At 38.3% G+C, this 17,966-nt stretch overlaps 1 protein-coding gene across 3 annotated transcripts in view; it reads left to right on the top strand.

The window, feature by feature from the left end:
• NBEA (neurobeachin) overlaps positions 1–17,966 on the top strand; it is a gene marked incomplete at its 5' end in the record, with an annotated part of 531,924 nt that overhangs the window by 217,895 nt on the left and 296,063 nt on the right. For all 3 annotated transcript variants that reach the window (XM_080929212.1, XM_080929210.1, XM_080929211.1), the window contains 2 exons: positions 1,049–1,203; positions 3,301–3,427. In XM_080929212.1, the coding sequence (XP_080785338.1) occupies positions 1,049–1,203; positions 3,301–3,427 (282 nt within the window). The remainder of the gene's footprint in view (positions 1–1,048; positions 1,204–3,300; positions 3,428–17,966) is intronic.

The following is a 17,966-nucleotide window of genomic DNA, read 5'->3' as shown; positions in this document are numbered from 1 at the left end:
GAATAGCACTTAGAAGATATTTATGAATTGAAGTTTGAGGTGATATAAATTTTGTAAAATAACCCTTTATAGCATAGAGATGCAGATCCTAACTGTTTTAGCAATTCACATTTAAAACTGTGCAATATTGGAGTTTAAGACAGTAAAGTGTTCAGAAGATTACTTAAGTGAAATTCACTTGAAAGTTTTGAGTAAATATGAGAAAAAAATGAATTTGTATGTCCCTAAAGTTCAGGCACACAGGTAAGCTCTATGCACACGCTGTCCTCTAAATTTTCCTGTGTTGTTGAGAACTTTTGATGAGAGAACTAAAAATACAGCCCTTCATTCCTTTAGTGTGTTTTGCTATCTCACTTCTTTTTTCAGCATCACGCTTCCCACTTCGGCTGTCAGTGTTTATTTATTGTTTTATAGACAGACAGATAATTTTATGGCAGATATAGCATTTTAGCATGTACACACTTCCTGGAGATCTACAGACTTTGGGGAGTCAGTTCATTCACCTTGCTGGGAGGAGAAGGTCTTGTTTATGCTGCATAGTGCATGAGTTTCTGGGTGCCCTGTCTGCACCTCCCATCTTGTCTCACTGGTGCTGGAATTACAGATGCTTCCACCAACAGCGGGCTGCTTTACTAGGGTTGCAGGACTCAGGCTCTCCAGCACATGAGGCAAGCGCTTTAGCCGAATAATCACTGGTTGTCCAGTGTCATGGCCTGTTTTCGTGTATGACAGCATTTGTTTCTCTGATATGTGGGTATTTACATTTGCCATTATAAAAGATGTACAAACTCCAGATTCTACACTAGTGTTTATCAAATGCATTTTCACGTCAGAAACTTTTCAGTCTGTTTAAATCCTGCATTTCTTTGACCAATGAAGTTGGCTTGCAAGTTAACAGTATGGAGGGTCAGAGAAGGACAGCAAAGGACTGGTGAGAGGGAGCTGGGCTGAGATGAGCTGAGCTCCTCGTTGGCTTTTTGTATCTGGTGTTCCATCATGGGGACAGGCTGTATCTCAAGTTTTGGTGTGGCTTTCTGTCTTTCTACAGGAGTGTGGTGGTGCCTGTGAAGAAGCCACCTCCAGGTAGTCTAGCTGTCACCACTGTGGGAGCCACTGCTGCGGGAAGTGGGCTGCCAACAGGCAGCACCTCAAGTATATTTGCTGCCCCTGGAGCTACACCAAAAAGTATGATTAACACGACAGGTATCGTCCTTATAGACTTTTGTGAAGCTTCATCCTTTTTTCTCCGTTTGCTGTAGCTTCATTTCCCGTTTTATTTTAACAACTAAAGGCCTAGAACATTGAAGGTTAGTTTAGTGTTTAGTCTTTAGTTTTGTCTGACAGTTTCTTAGAATATGTTGCTGGCTCTAGGACACAGACACGGTGGTCACTTTCAGGAGACAGTTATCTCAAAACAGCATACTCTACTTTCAGGGCAAATCAAATTATTGGAAGACATTTAGGGGGCAAAAGGCGATCTAGACCCTGGAGAGTGACAAGTGAAAATAAACATGAAGCGTGTCACACATGCTAGAACATAGATATTCCAACTAAACCCTGGGATGTATCCTTTGCTAAGCCCTTCAAGGAAATGGCAAGATTCCCTAAGAACTTTGATGATTGCAAGAGCCTCACATTTATTAAAAGACCATATGAATAAGGACTGTCACCTCACACTGACCTACAAATATGCCTTAATTCATTGCAGATATGTTCTAAGACTCTAGAAACCACAAACTTCAGATCACTATAAAAATTTAAAGCCTGACTAAAATCTGTCTTGTCTCTCTGTCTATCTGTCTCTGTCTCTTTTTCTCTTTCACTGTCGCTGTCTCTCTGTCTCCTCTCTCTGAGTCTCTCTTTCCCTGCTGTCTCTGTCTCCAGTCTCTCACTGTCTCTGTCTCTGTCTTTCTGTCTGTCTCTCTGTCTCTGTCTCTCTCTCCCTCTCCCTCTCGCTCTGGCTCTGGCTGTCTCATTTACAGAAATGTTCCTGTTGATTTTTAGCTAAATAAATCCTTACCCAGATCTTTGTGATTCCATTTTAGGTCTTTATACAACGCAGGATGAGCCTGACTTTCCTTCCCTGACTATAGTAGTCTTCTGTTCTCCAGACTGTGTAGCCTTGAACTTCTCCATTTGTTGTCATCACTTAGACTCTTCCCATTTCTATTGGTTTTTTAGCTTGATTTTGTGCTTACTGTCTGTGCCTTGTTTATCTTACCATCTGAGTCTGACATGCCATGAACCTCAGGTTTATACATTTATGGGGTGTAGTAAGTAGAACACTCTCTTAAGCATGTGTACTTGTCTCAGTCAATGAGCAGCGTTGTGGCATTGTGAAATTTGTAAGGTTTTTCTCAGTTTTAAAAATATTCCAGTGTAGTAGAAGCTGAGTGATGAGTAAATAAAGTCCTCATTTTTCTTATGACTGCAGCAAAATGAAAAGGTTAAATTTCCTTTTGTCTTTTATAAGACATTATACTTGTAGCTTCTATTTTTAAAAGTAGCATTTGATGCATAACAGTATAAGCTTTTCATGGTACAAAATATATACTAAGTAAAAAATTAAACCTTTCTCCGTAATTACTTGATCACCTATAGGTAGATACAAGTGTGAGCGATGATGTGCAGTTTAGATGTCGGCACACGGCACTGTGTAGCTGTTACAGTAGGAACCCTGGAGCAACTCCCTTTGTTGGAAATGGCATAAGATATTTAGGAACACTAGATGTCCCTCAACGTCACAGTTCTTTGATGTACTCACATGGCACATTACAGTAAATCTTCTCCAAAATGGCATTTTCATATCATGGAGGAGAACTCATTATTTTAAAATGGTTGAACTCATGATAGGCCTTCTGAAGCAGTCATCTCAACAGAGTTAGAATGTAACGCTCTGGAATGATAAAATTAGGCTCCTAGGGCTCTGTACATTATGCTTTAGATCATGAGGTCCAAGAATATTACAACAAAGCAATAAAAGGGGGAAATTTTTCACATTTAAATTTGCATTGTTTTATCAGCCTCACTTAATGTAGAATTTTTTCATGTGTTTATGTCTTTTATTTATACCCATTTGTAACATGGAATTTTGTTAGATTAACATGAGTAAATCAACTGAATTTTAATGTACTGTATGTGGAATTTACTAGTATACTAATGAGCAAATAATTTTAATTGTCAAATTCTTGTTAGAAATTTTGATGAAAAGTTTTTTGAAATTCAAATAAAAATGAAATAATCAAATTATTTTGTTAAATGAGTTTATATTTAAAACTAAAATTATTATTTTGGGTACAGGTGCTGTGGAATCAGGGTCCTCCTCCTCTTCCTCCTCTTCTAGTTTTGTTAATGGTGCTACCAGCAAAAATCTTCCAGCTGTACAGACCGTAGCCCCTATGCCAGAGGATTCAGCTGAGAACATGAGGTATGGATAGTGATTTGTTTGTTTTACCAATTTTACTGCCCTCCCCCTTTAGAACACAGTGAAATATCCAGTGGTAGGTTTACATGAGGTAAGCATTCTTGGGAATATCAGCTAGTTACATACTCTTAATATATTCATAACTCTGCCCCACCATGGCACTTGGGAACAAGACTCAAAGCCAGTGTTATACATACAAATACAAACTGGCAGTCTCCACTAAGACTGCCTACAGAGCTGTTCATTCTCTGTTGCACATACATGCTAACACTCCACCTATTGTTCCAGTGTGCAAAGACAGGGTGGTAGGAATCAGCCATCTCTGATTAGTAACAGTTTTAACCAAGTTGAAAACAAATTGGTGTAGCTTCATGTAGTCTTTACTATTGGAGCAGAAATACTAAAGACTGCTTCGTTTATTGTGAGTGGTGACTTGCAGAATGGACTGCCTGCCCCTCATTATAAAGTTAAAGTTCATAGACATTTAGAATTTTTCAGTTTTTATTTATTCCAAATAATGCTATTATGTAAGTGGTGTTGTGGGCATCTTACTGTCTGGGTGCACAGTGTGTTACTGTGCATATCTGTTAAGCAAATAAATGATTAGAGTGAAATTGCTGCCCAGCTTTTTCGTCTCCTGTTACCGCACTAGACCAAGGCTTTCTTTTTCTGTGCATTTATATGAGTTTACTGCTTTGCAGATAAAAATAAAATGCCACTTACTCTCATCTTAAGCCATTTTAGCCATTTTTTGTATCAGTATTACCGTCAGTATGGCCTGTCTTAACCAATAGAAGATACACACACACACACACACACACACACACACACACACAAATTTCCCCTTTTTTCTTTTCTTTTCTTTTTTTTTTTTTGTTGTTGTTGTAAAAGACCTTTCTTCAGATCTTTCTATTGATGTGCATAATCAGCTGGAATGGCTTTTGTGACAAGTGTGTAGGAAGGAAGACAACTGGCCCTCATTTGAAGACATCTTTACACCACATCTGTCATAAATCATGTCCCTATACTTTTGTCTTGAGGTTCACAGTCAGTCTCTGCTCTGACTGTACACCTACTAAGCTTACAAAATTAGCTTCAGGGATACTAATGACAGTAAGGGCCTTGAGGGAGGTCTTTGCCCCTTTCTCCTGAGAGAGATGAAGTTGTTCTCAGTGCTTCATAATCTTTTAGAACTTTCAATTTAGGGTTCAGGAATCCCTGTTAAAAACAAATGTTTTTTCACAGTAAGGAGTCTTCAGAGGCTGTTTCTGCAGTGGACTGGACATTTCTTCTCTCTCAATGTTTTTATTTCCAAAATAGGAACATCATACAATCATTTCAGAATTTAGTTTTTCTTAACTAATAGTTCTTAGCAGTGTTACTTTTTTTCATTGTATAATTCTTAATATGTTTCTGATTTTACTCAATTTTTGTTTATTTTTACTGTCCAGTCATTGCCCTCTTCCTGGGCTGCCTTCCCACAGTATCTCATCCCTTTCCTCCTCCCCCCCATCTCCAAGGGGATGTTCTTCCCATTCCCTTCTGACAGGGCTTCTCATTCCCTGGGACTTCAAGTCTGTAGAGGGTTAGGCACTTCTTCTCCCTCTGTCAGGGACCTCTTATTAGCTGTATGCTGACTGATCGTGGCTCAGTGTCTGAGCAATCTCAGGGCTCCAGTTTAGTAGAGACTGCTGATCTTCCTATGGGGTGCCCTCCTCCTCAGCCTCTTCCAGCCTTTCCCTCATTCAACCACAGGGGTCCCTGACTTTGATCCAGTGGATGGGTGTGTCTGCTTTTGTCTCAGCTGCTTGTTGAGCTGTTGCTGCCTCTCTCAGAGAAGGCTCCTGTCTGTAAGCATCAGTAATGGTATCAGGCCTTAGAGCCTCCCCTGGAGTATCTTCTCCATTTTTGTCCTTGCAGTTCTTTCAACTGTATCGAGACCATTTGTTTATACTGCTGAAACACAGTAGAAATGACTAGGATTCACATTTTAATGGTATTTCTAGTATCTATTCTGGTAAAACCACATTGAAGGTTAAAATGATAGAAAATGCATTTGCCAGCAGCATATGCTTTTCAGCTTTTTCTTCAAAATTTTACATTCCAGTGTTTGAAAAGGATGGGAGCATCATACAGTGTGTACTGATTTTTGTCTGCCTGCTTTCACTTGGTGTATTGATTGTTGATTATCTCCTTTATGACTGCTCTCTTCTTACCTTCAAATATTCCATTCTGTGACTCAGAAATGTTATCTGTTTACTCACTTAGAGGCATTAGCGTTATTCCTGTTGGTATATTACAGATAAAGACTTAGGAATGACTAAGTCTTAGTCTTCCCAACACATTTCATTTCATTTCTGTTCAGTAAACAACTAGGAATAAAATTGCTGGACAAATAGTAAGTAAATGTTTAAAATCATGAGAAAATGCAAAGCCATTTTGCAAAGTGGCTGTCATTTTACTCTCTGGGGCAGTGTCTAAAGCATCCCATACTTTACATTTGTCAGTACCTGCTTTGTCATAGCGAGTATTTATGAAGTGGGATAATTCTATCTACGCTTTTATTGCTCTTAGAGGTTTGGCCTGGGTTTATGGGTCACTGGACTCCTCTGTCTTAGAATAGAGTTTGTCTTATAACATGTCAGAGTTAACAGGAAACTCTGTGACGTCCTTTCTTAGTTACATGCTTGTCATTCTCTCATCTTCGACACTGATGAGCAAAAACTTTAATTTCCTTGAATTTTGTTGTCTCAAATAATCATTTCCTTTGTGATTTATGATTTCTATAATAACTAAATTATCAGTCAGTAAAATCTTGTGTTCTTCCTTTCTCCCTGTAATTTCCCCATTGGTGGCTAAGTCCTGATCTGTTTGAGGCAGATTTTGGTAGACAGCTAGGTAAATATTGAAGTTGGCTCTTAAGTATATTAGTTCAATTTTTCATTGGTTTCTGTAAACAAACAAAATTGGTGATATTTCATTTGGCTGTATTGATCCGTTCGGTTGGTGGAACATCAGTATTTCCTACTGACTATCTCCGTCAGACCTTACAGCTTCTATTGTAACAATCTTGCACGTTTTATGTGCCTTTAAAATACCTTCCATGCCTTTGATGGTGTTTTAAGTCAGGATTTGTCTTTGATAACTCCTTTCAGAATTTGTGAATTATCAGACAAACAGACAGTGCATAGCTAGGTTGAAATGTAGAGGAAGTTCCATTATATAGAATTGCAGCAAATGAAAGTAAATTATCCAAGTGGAGGGCAAATGAGCGACTCCTTTGCCAATGAAACAGGAAGGGCATCTGTTTTTGCATTTGTCACATGAAAATAAGCAATTGGCTTTTGTCTATTGATTATATACTAATTTTTAGTTATTTATAATTTAATTTTATTAATTATAATAAATTATTTAGAATTTAAAAATATTACCTAGTTAATCTATACTTTCTGTAGATTCCTTGTTATTTTTCTTGGGATGAGATAACACCTTTGGCAGTTTTAGTGCAAGTCAGTTGTGAAGAAGCCATAGCAGATGGCTAGAGGTCCAAGGTAGTATCAAAGTCCCAAATAGTTATCTTTCCAGAAAGTGAGTCAGGGTTTTTGTTGTTACTGTTTGTGACCATCAGTGGAGATACTGCCACTGCTGGGTGACCTTGATCCAGTCAAAAGAGCGGCTGTTTTTACTACCTAGTGCTACTGTACAGAGCACATCAGTTACTTCCTGTCTTCAAACCTCAGAGCATCAGTAAAAAACGTTTACTCACTTTCTCAGTCACTCAAAAGACCTCTGAGAGACAAGTGAAACGGAGCCTACAGCCACTTTCTAGGTTTCTTTTCAGTCAGTCATGGTCCAATGCTGCTTCTTATTTTAGATTTTACATTCACAGACTTTAAAGATGGGATTGAACAATATGGAGTTTTGTCAGCCTTTTTTCACTTGAGTAATTGACATATTGATTCACTTATCTCTTTCCTTATGACTGTTTTATTACTGTTTAGTGCCAAATTGTATTTTATGTTGTATTGTCACCAAGCGTGGCTTGGTTTCATTTTGTCCAGCTCTTTTACTTTTTTTTCTCAAAGCTGCAGGAGGAGCTGCTGTCTCAGGAAGGACAAGGATCTAAGTTACTTTATTCTAACTAGTCATCCCACATTTGAAAGAGAGCTATTAGAAATCACTTACTTTCTTAAAAACCAAATAACCACAAAAGCCCACTGATTTCAATTGAGTTATATCCATTCATTCGATCTTTTGTCATGAAAGATATATTATTTATATAATTCACAAATTATAACATATATGGTTTTCTATTGCTTTTTAATTTAATTTTTATTTATTTATTATTCCTTTTTATTAAAATTTTATTATATTAATCATTCTATTCATTTCCATCTCAAATGATCTTCTACTTCCCAGTTACTCCTCCACAAACCCCCCATCCCACATCCACTTGCCCCCTCACTTTTGTCTCTGTGAGGGTGCTACCTCACCCACCCACCCTCTCCAGCAAGATTGCTCCGGCATCACCAGTCCCAGGGCTTCCCCTCCCATTGATATCAGACAAGGCCATCCTCTGCTACTTATATATCTGGAGTCATGGATCCCTCCCTATACACTCCTTGGTTTTTGGACTAATCTCTTGGAGCCCTGTGTGTTTCAGCCAGCCTACCATGTTCTTCATATGGGGTTGCAATTCTCCTCAGCTTCTCCAGTCCTTCTGCCAGCTCTCCAACCAGGGTCCCTGAATTCAGTCTTATAGTTGGGCCCAAGCCTCCATATCTGTGTTGGTCAGTTGCTCTTGAACCTCCCAAGAGGCACAACATCAGGTTCCTATCAGTTAGTCCCCTGTTGGCAACAGAAACCGTGTTGGCGTTTGGTATTTGCAGACAGGATGGATCCACAGATGGCCCTTCCTTCAGTCTCTGCTCCATTTACTGTCCCTGTCTTTCCTTTGAATAGGAACATTTCTGGATTAAAAATTCTGAGATCGGTGGGTGGGCCCATCCCTTGACCAGGGGCCATGCCTATCTACTAGAGGTGGTCTCTGCAGGTTCTCTCGCCTTTCTCTGTGCATTTCAGCGAAAGTCATTCCCATTAGGTTCTGGGAGACTCTCTTCCCTGGTTTCTGGGATTCTCCAGTGTCTATCTCCAGTTGCTCATCCTCCACTGCTACACATTCTATTCGATGTCCTGATGCTCTGTACCTCTCTCCCATGCCCTCTAGTACCTGATACTGCCCACCCTTAATGCCTCCCCTGCCTCTCTTCCTTTCACATAACCCATTCCTCCACTTCCCATGATCATCCTGTTCCCCTGCTCAATACAAGACTGAAGCATCCACACGCTGGTCTTGCTTCCTCTTAAATACCATATGGTTTGTGGGTTGTATCATGGGCATTGTGATCTTTGGGACTGATATCCACTCATTAGTGAGTACATACCATACGTGTCCTTTTGTGACTGGGTTACTTCACTCCGAATTATATTTTCTAGTTTCATCCACTTGACTGTGAATTTCCTGAGGTCATTGTTTTTAAAAGCTCAGTAGTACTCCATTATGAAAATGTACCACTTTTTCTGTATCCATTCTTCTGTTAAGGGAAATCTGGGTCATCCAGCTTCTGGCGATTATAACTAAGTCTGATATAAACGTAGCAGAGCATGTGTCTTTGTTATATTGTGGAGCATCTTTGGGTATTTGCCAAGAAGTGGTATAGCTGGATCTACAGAAATATTTCTAATTTTATCAGGTACCTCCAGATTGATTTTCAATGTTGTTTTACCAGATTGCAACCACACCTGCAATGGAGGAGTGTTCCTTTTTCTCTATATCCTGACCACCATCTGCTGTCACTTCCATTCTTGGTCTTAGCCATTCAGAGTGGTATGAGGTGGAATCTCAGGGTTATTTTGTTTTGCATTTTCATGATGCCTAAGGATTTTGAACACTTCTTTAGGTGCCTCTCAGCCATTTGAGATTCCTCAGTTCAGAATTCTATTTAGAGTTATATCCCATTTTTATAGTGTTATTTTGTTCTCTGGAGTTTAACTTCTTGAGCTCTTTGTATATTTTGGATATTAGCTCTCCATCCATTGGATATAGGGTTGGTAAAGATCTTTTTCCTAATCTGTGGGTTGCCAGTTTCTCTTATTGACAGGGTTCTTTGCCTTACAGAAGCTTTGCAGTTTCATGAGGTCCCATTTGTAAATTTTTTTTTTATCTCAGAACATAAGCCATTGGTGTTCTGTATAGGAAATTTTCCTCTGTGGCCTTCTCCACTTTCTCTTCTATTAGTTTCAGTATATCTGGTTTTATGTGGCGATCCTTGAAACACTTGAACTTGAGCTATGTAAAAGTAGACAAGAATGGATCAGTTTGCATTCTTCTATATGCTGACCTTCAGTTGAACCATCACCATGAGTTGAAAATGCTGCCTATTTTTCCCACTGGACCATGTTAGCTTTATTGTCAAAGATCAAGTGACCATAGGTGTGTGAGGTCACTTCTGGGTCTTAAATTCTATTCTATTGATCTGCCTCCCTGTCCCTTTACCAATACCATACAATTTTTATCACTACTTCTCTGTAATACAGCTTGAAGTCAGGGATGGAGATTCTTTCAGAAATTCTTTTATTGTTGAGAATAGTTTTTGCTATCCTGGTTTGTTTGGTTTATTTTAGTTTTTTTGTTTTTCTGTGTTTTGTTGTTGTTCCATATGAATTTGAGAATTGCTCTTTCTAACTCTATGAAGAATTGAGTTGGAATTTTGATCGGAATTGCATTGAATCTGTAGGTTGCTTTTGGCAAGATGGCCATATTTACTATAGTAATCATTGCCAATCCCTGAACGTGGGAGATCTTTCATCTAAGGTCTTCTTTAATTTCTTTCTTGAGGGACTTGAAGTTCTTTCCATACAGATCTTTCACTCACTTGGTTAGAGTTACACCAAGATAATTGATAACATTTGTGACTATTGTGAAGAATGTTGTTTCCCTAATTTTTTTCTTAGCCTGTTTATCCTTTGAATAGAGGAAGGCTACTGATTTGTTTGAGTAAATTTTGTATTCAGCCACTTTGCTGTGATTGTTTATCCACTGTGGAAGTTCTCTGGTAGAATTTTGGGTGTTGCATATCTATACTAACATATCATCTGCAAATAGAGATATTTATACTTTCTCCCTCCCAATTTGTATCCCTTTGATCTTCTTTGGTTGTATAAATGCTCTTGCTTGAACTTAGAGTGGTATATTGAATAGCTAGGAGGAAAGTGAGCAGCCTTGTCTTGTCCCTGATTTTAATGCTATTGCTTTGAGTGCCCCCCTTTAGTTTGAACTTGGCTATTGGTTTGCTGTATATTGCTTTTATAATGTTTAGGTATGGACCTTGAATTCCTGCTCTTGCCAATACTTTTAGCATGAAGAGGTCTTGTATTTTCTCAAAGGCTTTTTCATCATTTAATGAGATTATTAGGTATTTTTTCTTGTAGTTTGTTTGTATAGTGGATTATATTGATAAATTTTTCTGTATCAAACCATCCCTGCATTCTTGGAATGAAGCTTATTTGATCATGTTGAATCATGGTTTTGATTTGTTCTTGGATTTGATATGCGAGAATTGTATTGCATGTTACTGTATTGATATTCATAAAGGAAATTGTTTTGAAGTTCTCTTTTGCTGTTGGGTCTTTTTCTCATTTAGGTATCAGTGTGTGTAACTGTGGCTTCATAGAAAGAATTGATAATGTTCCTAATGTTTCTGTGGAATATTTTGAAAAGTATTGGTATTAAGTCTTCTTTGCAGGTTTGATAGAGTTCTGCACTAAAACCATCTGGCCCTTGGCTTTTGGGGGGGAAGGTTGTGGGAAACATCTACTTATTTAGTTTATATATGTGAACACACTATTGCTGTCTTCAGACAGCATCAGAATAGGAAGTAAGATCACATTCCAGATAGTTGTGAGCCACTTTGTTGTTACTGGGAATTGAACTCAGGACCTCTGAAACAGTAGTCAGTGCTCTTAACTTCTGAGGGTTGGGAGACTTCTAATGACTGCTTCTATTTTCTTAGGGGTTGTGGAACTGTTTAAGGGGGTTATCTGATCCTGAATTAACATTGGTACCTGGTCTCTGTGTACAAAATCATTGGTTTTGTCTATTTTCCAGTTTTGTTGAATATAGATATTTGTTGTAGAATCTGTTTTTATTATGTTTTTTAATTTCCTCAATTTCATTAGTCTTCCTTTTCATTCCTAATTTTGTTGATTTGCATGATGTCTCTGTGCCCTGTAGTTAGTTTGTTGAAGCTTATATCTATCTTGTTAATTTTCTCAAAGAAGCAGCACCTAGTTTTATTGTATAGTTCCTTTGCTTCTACCTGGTATACTGCAGCTCTGAGTTCGATTATTTCCTGCTGTCTACTCCCCTTAGGTGTATCTGCCTTTTGTTTTAGAGTTTTCAGGTGTGCTATCAAGCTGCTAACGAATGCTCTCTCTAGTTTCTAATTGGAGGTACTCAGAGCTATGAGTTTTCCTCTTAGTACTGGTTTCATTGCATCCCATAAGTTTGGGTGTGTTGTGCCTTCATTTTCATTAAATTCTTTAAAAATCTTTAATTTTTTTCTTAACAAAGTTATCACTGAGTATATCTTTGTTCAACTTCTATGTGTATGTGAGCTTTTTGTTGATTTTGTTGTTATTGAAGACCAGTGATCTGATAGGATGCATGGGGCTATTTTGATCCTCTTGTACCTATTTAGGCCTGTTTTGTGACCAACTAAATGGTCAATTTTTGAGAAGGTACTGTGAAGTGCTGAGAAAAAGGTATATTCTTTTGGTTTAGTATGAAATGTTCTATAGATATCTGTCAAATCCATTTGGTTCATAACTTCTATCAGTTTCACTGTGTCTCTGTTCAGTTTCTGCTTTCATGAGCTGTCCATCAGTGAGAGTGGGGTGATGAAGTCTCCCACTAGTATTGGGTATGGTCCAATATATGCTTTGAGGTTTCGTAGAGTTTCTTTTATGAATGTGGTTGCTCTTGTATTTGGAGCATAGATGTTCCAAATGGACAGTTCATCTTGATTGAGTTTTCCTGTGATGAGTAAAAAGTGTCTTTCCTTGTCTTTTTTGATAACTTTTACTTGAAAAATCTAGTTTATTTGATATTAGAATGTCTACTCAAGCTTGTTTCTTGGGACCATTTTCTTTGAAGATTTTTTTCCAGCGTTTTACTCTGAGGTACTGCCTGACTTTGTTTCTGAGATGAGTTTCTTGTATACAGGAAAATGCTGGATACTGTTTATGCATCCAGTCTGATAGTCTATATCTTTTTATTGGGGAATTGAGCCCATTGATGTTAAGAGATATTAAGGAATAGTGATTGTTGTTTCCTGTAATTTTTGTTGTTAGAGGTAGAATTATGTTTGTGTGGTTCTCTTCTTTTAAATTTGTTGCAAGAATATTATTTTCTTGCTTTTCCTAGGGTTTAGTAATCCTCTTTGTGTTGGCGTTTTCCATCTATTATCCTTTGTAGGGTTGGTTTTGTGGACAGATACTATATAAATTTGGTTTTGTCCAGGAATATCTTGGTTTCTTCCTCTATGGTAATTGAGAATTTTGCTGGATATAGTAATCTGAGCTGGCATTTGTGTTCTCTTAGGGTCTATATGATGTCTGTCCATCATTTTAGATTTCATAGTCTCTGTTGAGAAGTCTGTAGTAATTCTGATTGTCTGCCTTTATATGTTATTTGACCTTTTTTTCTTACCACTTTTAGTATTCTTTCTTTGTTTTGAACATTTGTTGTTTTTACTATTATTTTTCTTGTGGAATTTCTTTTCTGGTCCAATCTATTTGGAGTTCTATGGGCTTCTTGTATGTTCCTGGTCATCTCTTTCTTTAGGTTAGGGAAGTTTTCTTCTATGATTTTTGTTGAAGATATTTACTATTTTAGTTGGGAGTCTTTGCCCTCTTCTACACCTATTATCCTTAGATTTGGTCTTCTCATTGTGTGCCGGATATCCTGGATGTTTTTGGTTAGAAGCTTTTTTATTTTTGCATTTTCTCTCACTGATGTCAATGTTTTTTATGTTATTTTCTACCCCTGTGATCCTCTCTTCCATCTCTTGTATTCTATTGGTGATGCTTGCATCTATGACTCCTGATCTCTTTCATAGGTTTTCTGTCTCCAGGGTTGTCTTCTTTTGTGATTTCTTTATTGTTTCTATTTCTGTTCTCTATTCTTTCACATGTTTTGTCATGTTTTCCTGTAGCTCTTGAACTGATGTTTGTGTTTCCTCTTTAAGGGCTTCTACTTGTTTATATGTGTTCTCCTGCAATTCTTTAAGGGAGTTATTTATGAGCTTCTTGAGAATCACCATTATCATCATGAAGTATGACTTAAAGTGCAAATCTTGTTTTTCTGGTGTGTTGGGAAATTCACTATTTGCTATGGTGGGAGAACTGGGTTCTTACATTGTCAGGTTTTCTTGATTTCCATTGGTTAGGTTCTTGCACTTGCCTCATGCTATCTTGTTGTCTTTGTTGCTAGATGATCTTGTTGTCTCTGACTGGAGCTTGTCTCTCCTGTGGGTCTGTGGGACATTGGCTCAGGAGGGAGATTGCTCCTGTGTGTTCAGCTCTCTATGAGTAGGCTGTGAGTTCTGATAGATGTGAACCAGCTCTGGCTCTGGGCGCAGATTAGTGCCGGAACAGTTTGTTCCCAGGCAGCATTGTGCTACCTGCACCCAGAGAGTTCCTGGGGACTCTCCTTGGACAGTCAGTGGAGAGGAAGTAGGGACTCACCAATGGACTCAGGCGGGAGAGTGCTCCTGAGGCTCCTCTGGGTTACTCAGCAGTCTCCTGTATTTCTTTAAGGGAGTTATTTATGTCCTTTTTATAGTTTTCTATTATTATATCAAGATGAGAATTGAGATCTGAGTCTTTCTTTTCAGGTGTGTTCCAGTATCTAGGGTTTGCTGTGTTGGGAGAACTGGGTTCTGATATTGCCTAGTAATATTGATTTCTGTTGCTTGTGCTTTTGAGCTTGCCTCTTGCCATCTGGTTATTTCTCATGTTAACTGGCCTCCATGTCTCTGGCTGGATCCTTTTCCTATTCTCCTGTCTTTCTATGATCCTGTTATCCTGTGATCCTGGATGTGTCAGTACTCCTGAGGGTTGAACTGCTTTTGGGGGCTGAGTGGTTGGCGATCCACTGTTGCTCTGCGCACAGATGCAAAGGATAGTGGGTCTCCTGCAGTGTGGGGTACCTAAGTCATGGGGGTCCTAGGTCTACCAGGTATTGGGGCAGGGATTCGTGTCTCATCTGTGATCCTGGATGTGTCAAACCAGTTGGGGGATGGAGCTGCAGCTGGGGTGTGGGGTAAGTGGATGGGGATCCAGAGCAGAGACTCAGCTCCAGGCACAGCTACAAACCTAAGGCACCAGGTCTGTGGCTGGGTGGGATATCTGTGTCACAAATGCTCATCCCTTTCCTTCCTTTTTAAAAACAAGTCCATTATTTTCCTGATTAAACTGGGAGTTTTTGTACATGGTATTAATAGATCCTATATAAAAACCGATAGTTTTTTATATAGTCATCATATTTTAATTACCAAATCTGGATAGTTTCTCTTCATTGTGAGGAATGATTTGCTGACTATCATTTTTGTTCTTTCAGCTTTCTGTTCTTGATTTCCCTCTGGTACTTGTCCTGGGTTCATGGAGTTTTATTTTCCTTTCTCTCATCTTCTCTATTGTTGCTTTATAAATATTTAAGGTTTTTATGTTGTTTTAAAATAACACAGTTGAGTAGTATCTTTTGCTTATAACGGTTGCTCTTATGACCCTTGATACTAATTCATCATACATCTTCCTTCTAATAGTTAGATGGAACCTAGTTATGACAAGAAATCAGCACTTACTAATCATCCATTGTGCTGTGATTTTATCTCCAGTATGCTAATCAAAACAAACAAAAATAGATAAATAAATCAATAGAAATAATATATAGTTATTGGTTTTGCCCATGGCTGTCTTTCTGTATGTATTTTGTCCTGTACTCCAAAATTATGTAAATCTAGTGTTTTGCTCAGGAATCATTATAGTGGAAGAGCTTCTTAAAATTCAAGGTAACTACAAATATTTTTGCACTATTTCTTGTCTTTATAAGCTACTAGTTTTGCTTTCATATCATAATAACTTTCTGAATAGGTAGAAAGTTGTTGACCTCTGGGTTTTTGGAAATAGATTTGGGGTATACTTTATTTTTTTGTTTTCAAGCTGATGTTTTTCTGAAGAGAACTGCAGCGTTTTTCTTTGTTCTTCATAAACTATTGTAATGGTTTATTATGACAAATTTGAGTTATTTACTATTAAAATTCCACTTTGCATTTCATGTCTTTTGAGTATGTGCTTTTGGTTACTTTTAGTCTTTGTGGAAAGTTCTTAACTGATAACCATGTATTTCTTTTATTGTACCTTTCATTTTTTTTGTTTTGTTTTGTGACCATATCAAATTCAAAGAAATCAAGTATTTCATGATCTTTTTTATTACTTCCCTGAGTTCTGCAGGCTGCAATTCTAACACTTTCAGACTGAACTCGTAGCTGGACCACTTTCTTCTGGAGACGGTTATCCACTTTCAGACTATTTAAGGCTGTGAACATATTCAGTATCTCATCACATAGAACTCATGGACCTGATGCTTTCCTTGTTCATCAGGGGCGATCTTGGCTCTCAACATTCTGTCCTTTTTTTCTGCATTTAACTCTATACTCTGAACAAGCCGTATTTCAGATACCCCTCACACTGAGGTTGTTACTGTTTCTATTCCACCCTCCCTTTCCTGTCCTTTTTGTTCGCAGTGCTTCCTGGAACCATGGAAGTGTCTGCCTTTTATAGTGCACATGTTTAGACAGCATAGTTACAGGGTTATCTCCCTGTCCCAATGTACATACAATTAATTTGACCTGAAAAGATAAATTTGACATGAACATGATCTATCTATAGGTTCCATAGACTATGTGGTTCAGGAATCTTTGCACAGTTTATAGTTTATTGCCCTTCTAGGATTTAGTAAGACGTGTAATGGCTGTCCAAAAGTAATACCTGTCCAAAAGCTCTTGAATTTCTGTTTGATAAAATGCTTGTGTGTATATGTGTGTGACACATTATTCTTATTATGTAAAATTACTGTAGTGTAACATTAGAACGTCCTGCTTTATACTTGAAATGCTTTATCCCTTGAGCAGGAACTCTCATCCACCCTCTTTCTCCCTACCTCCCGCCTATGAAACTGTATGCAACTCACAATTTTTAAAAGATCGAGGGCTTTTTAGATCTGTGTATATGTGAGATCATGCAGTATTTGTATTTCTATGCATGATTTATCTCATGTTGCATATTGTTTTCCAGGCCTATCTGTATTTGTTGCAGATGACAAGTAGCCATGGGACAGTAAGCATTCTGGGCATGGTGTACATACCACGTCTTCTCTATACGTTCACCTGTTCTTATACACCAGGGTTAGTTTTATATCCTGACTGTTGACAGCAGTACAACGGGAAGCAAGAGCGGCTTTGAAGTCACTGTTCTTCATCTGGTTTTCTTAACTGTGTCAATTCATCCAGTGACAGCATTTCATCTCTTTTAACTGTATTCTTCATTTCAACAATTGTTTGATTGTTCCTTCATGCTGACTTCCTTGCCATGTCTTAATTTTTACAGGTGTTAATAGAACCTGCTTTATATTCCTAGAAAGTTCCAGCATTAGATTTACTTATGGTCTTGATTGTATCAGTTTATCTCAGTTGTGTTTTTCCTACTGCTTTGGATGCACTGTGGTTTGGTTGAAATGCAGTTGTGGATATGATAGTGTCTTAGTATCATTAAAGCCTGCAGTGTGCCCTTTTCTACTTACGCTCTGCTTTTCGTGTCAGAGGCTGAGGCAGCCTAGCTTAGAGTTAGCAGAATGTTCTACTCTTGGTTAATCCTAGTGAACTGCAGCCCTGAAGCTCTCAGTCTTTCACCTTCTACTTGAGCAGGTGTCATCCGTGGTCAGTCTTCCCGTGCCCTTTGTAGGCTGCTTGAGTGGTGTGCATCAGAGAGGCTCTGTCATGCCTTCTGCAGTCACAGACTGCTGCTCTTTTACTGAGTCTAAGGGTGTTGTCACACAGCTGTCCTGTTCCTGCACTAGCACTGTATGGGCTTTCTTCTGTTTCTGAATTGGCAAAATTGCTGGCTTTGCCACAGCCTTCTTGAAGCTGTTAACCTTGTTCTCTGGAGGAGATGGGAGGAGGGTCTAAACAATGCTTTATGCTTTCTTGCTGTAGTTATTGTAACATCTCAGCTTGCAGAAGATGCGAAGGATATTTTTCTCCTCTCATATATTCTGTCCAGTCTTTTTTCACCTATTGGTGAGGCTAATGAAAAATAGTTTGAAAGGAATTTTACTATCTTCTCATAAGGTTACTAACTACTCTGAGAATTTTCAGTCTTCCGTAGTATAATGCTCTCAATTTCAACTTCAGAAATTTGGGGG

Source organism: Micromys minutus (genome assembly GCF_963924665.1).
Source record: "Micromys minutus genome assembly, chromosome: 15".
Taxonomy (NCBI): domain Eukaryota; kingdom Metazoa; phylum Chordata; class Mammalia; order Rodentia; family Muridae; genus Micromys; species Micromys minutus.
Note: the sequence above shows the minus strand (reverse complement) of the source record. Positions and strands in the feature narration are given on the sequence as shown.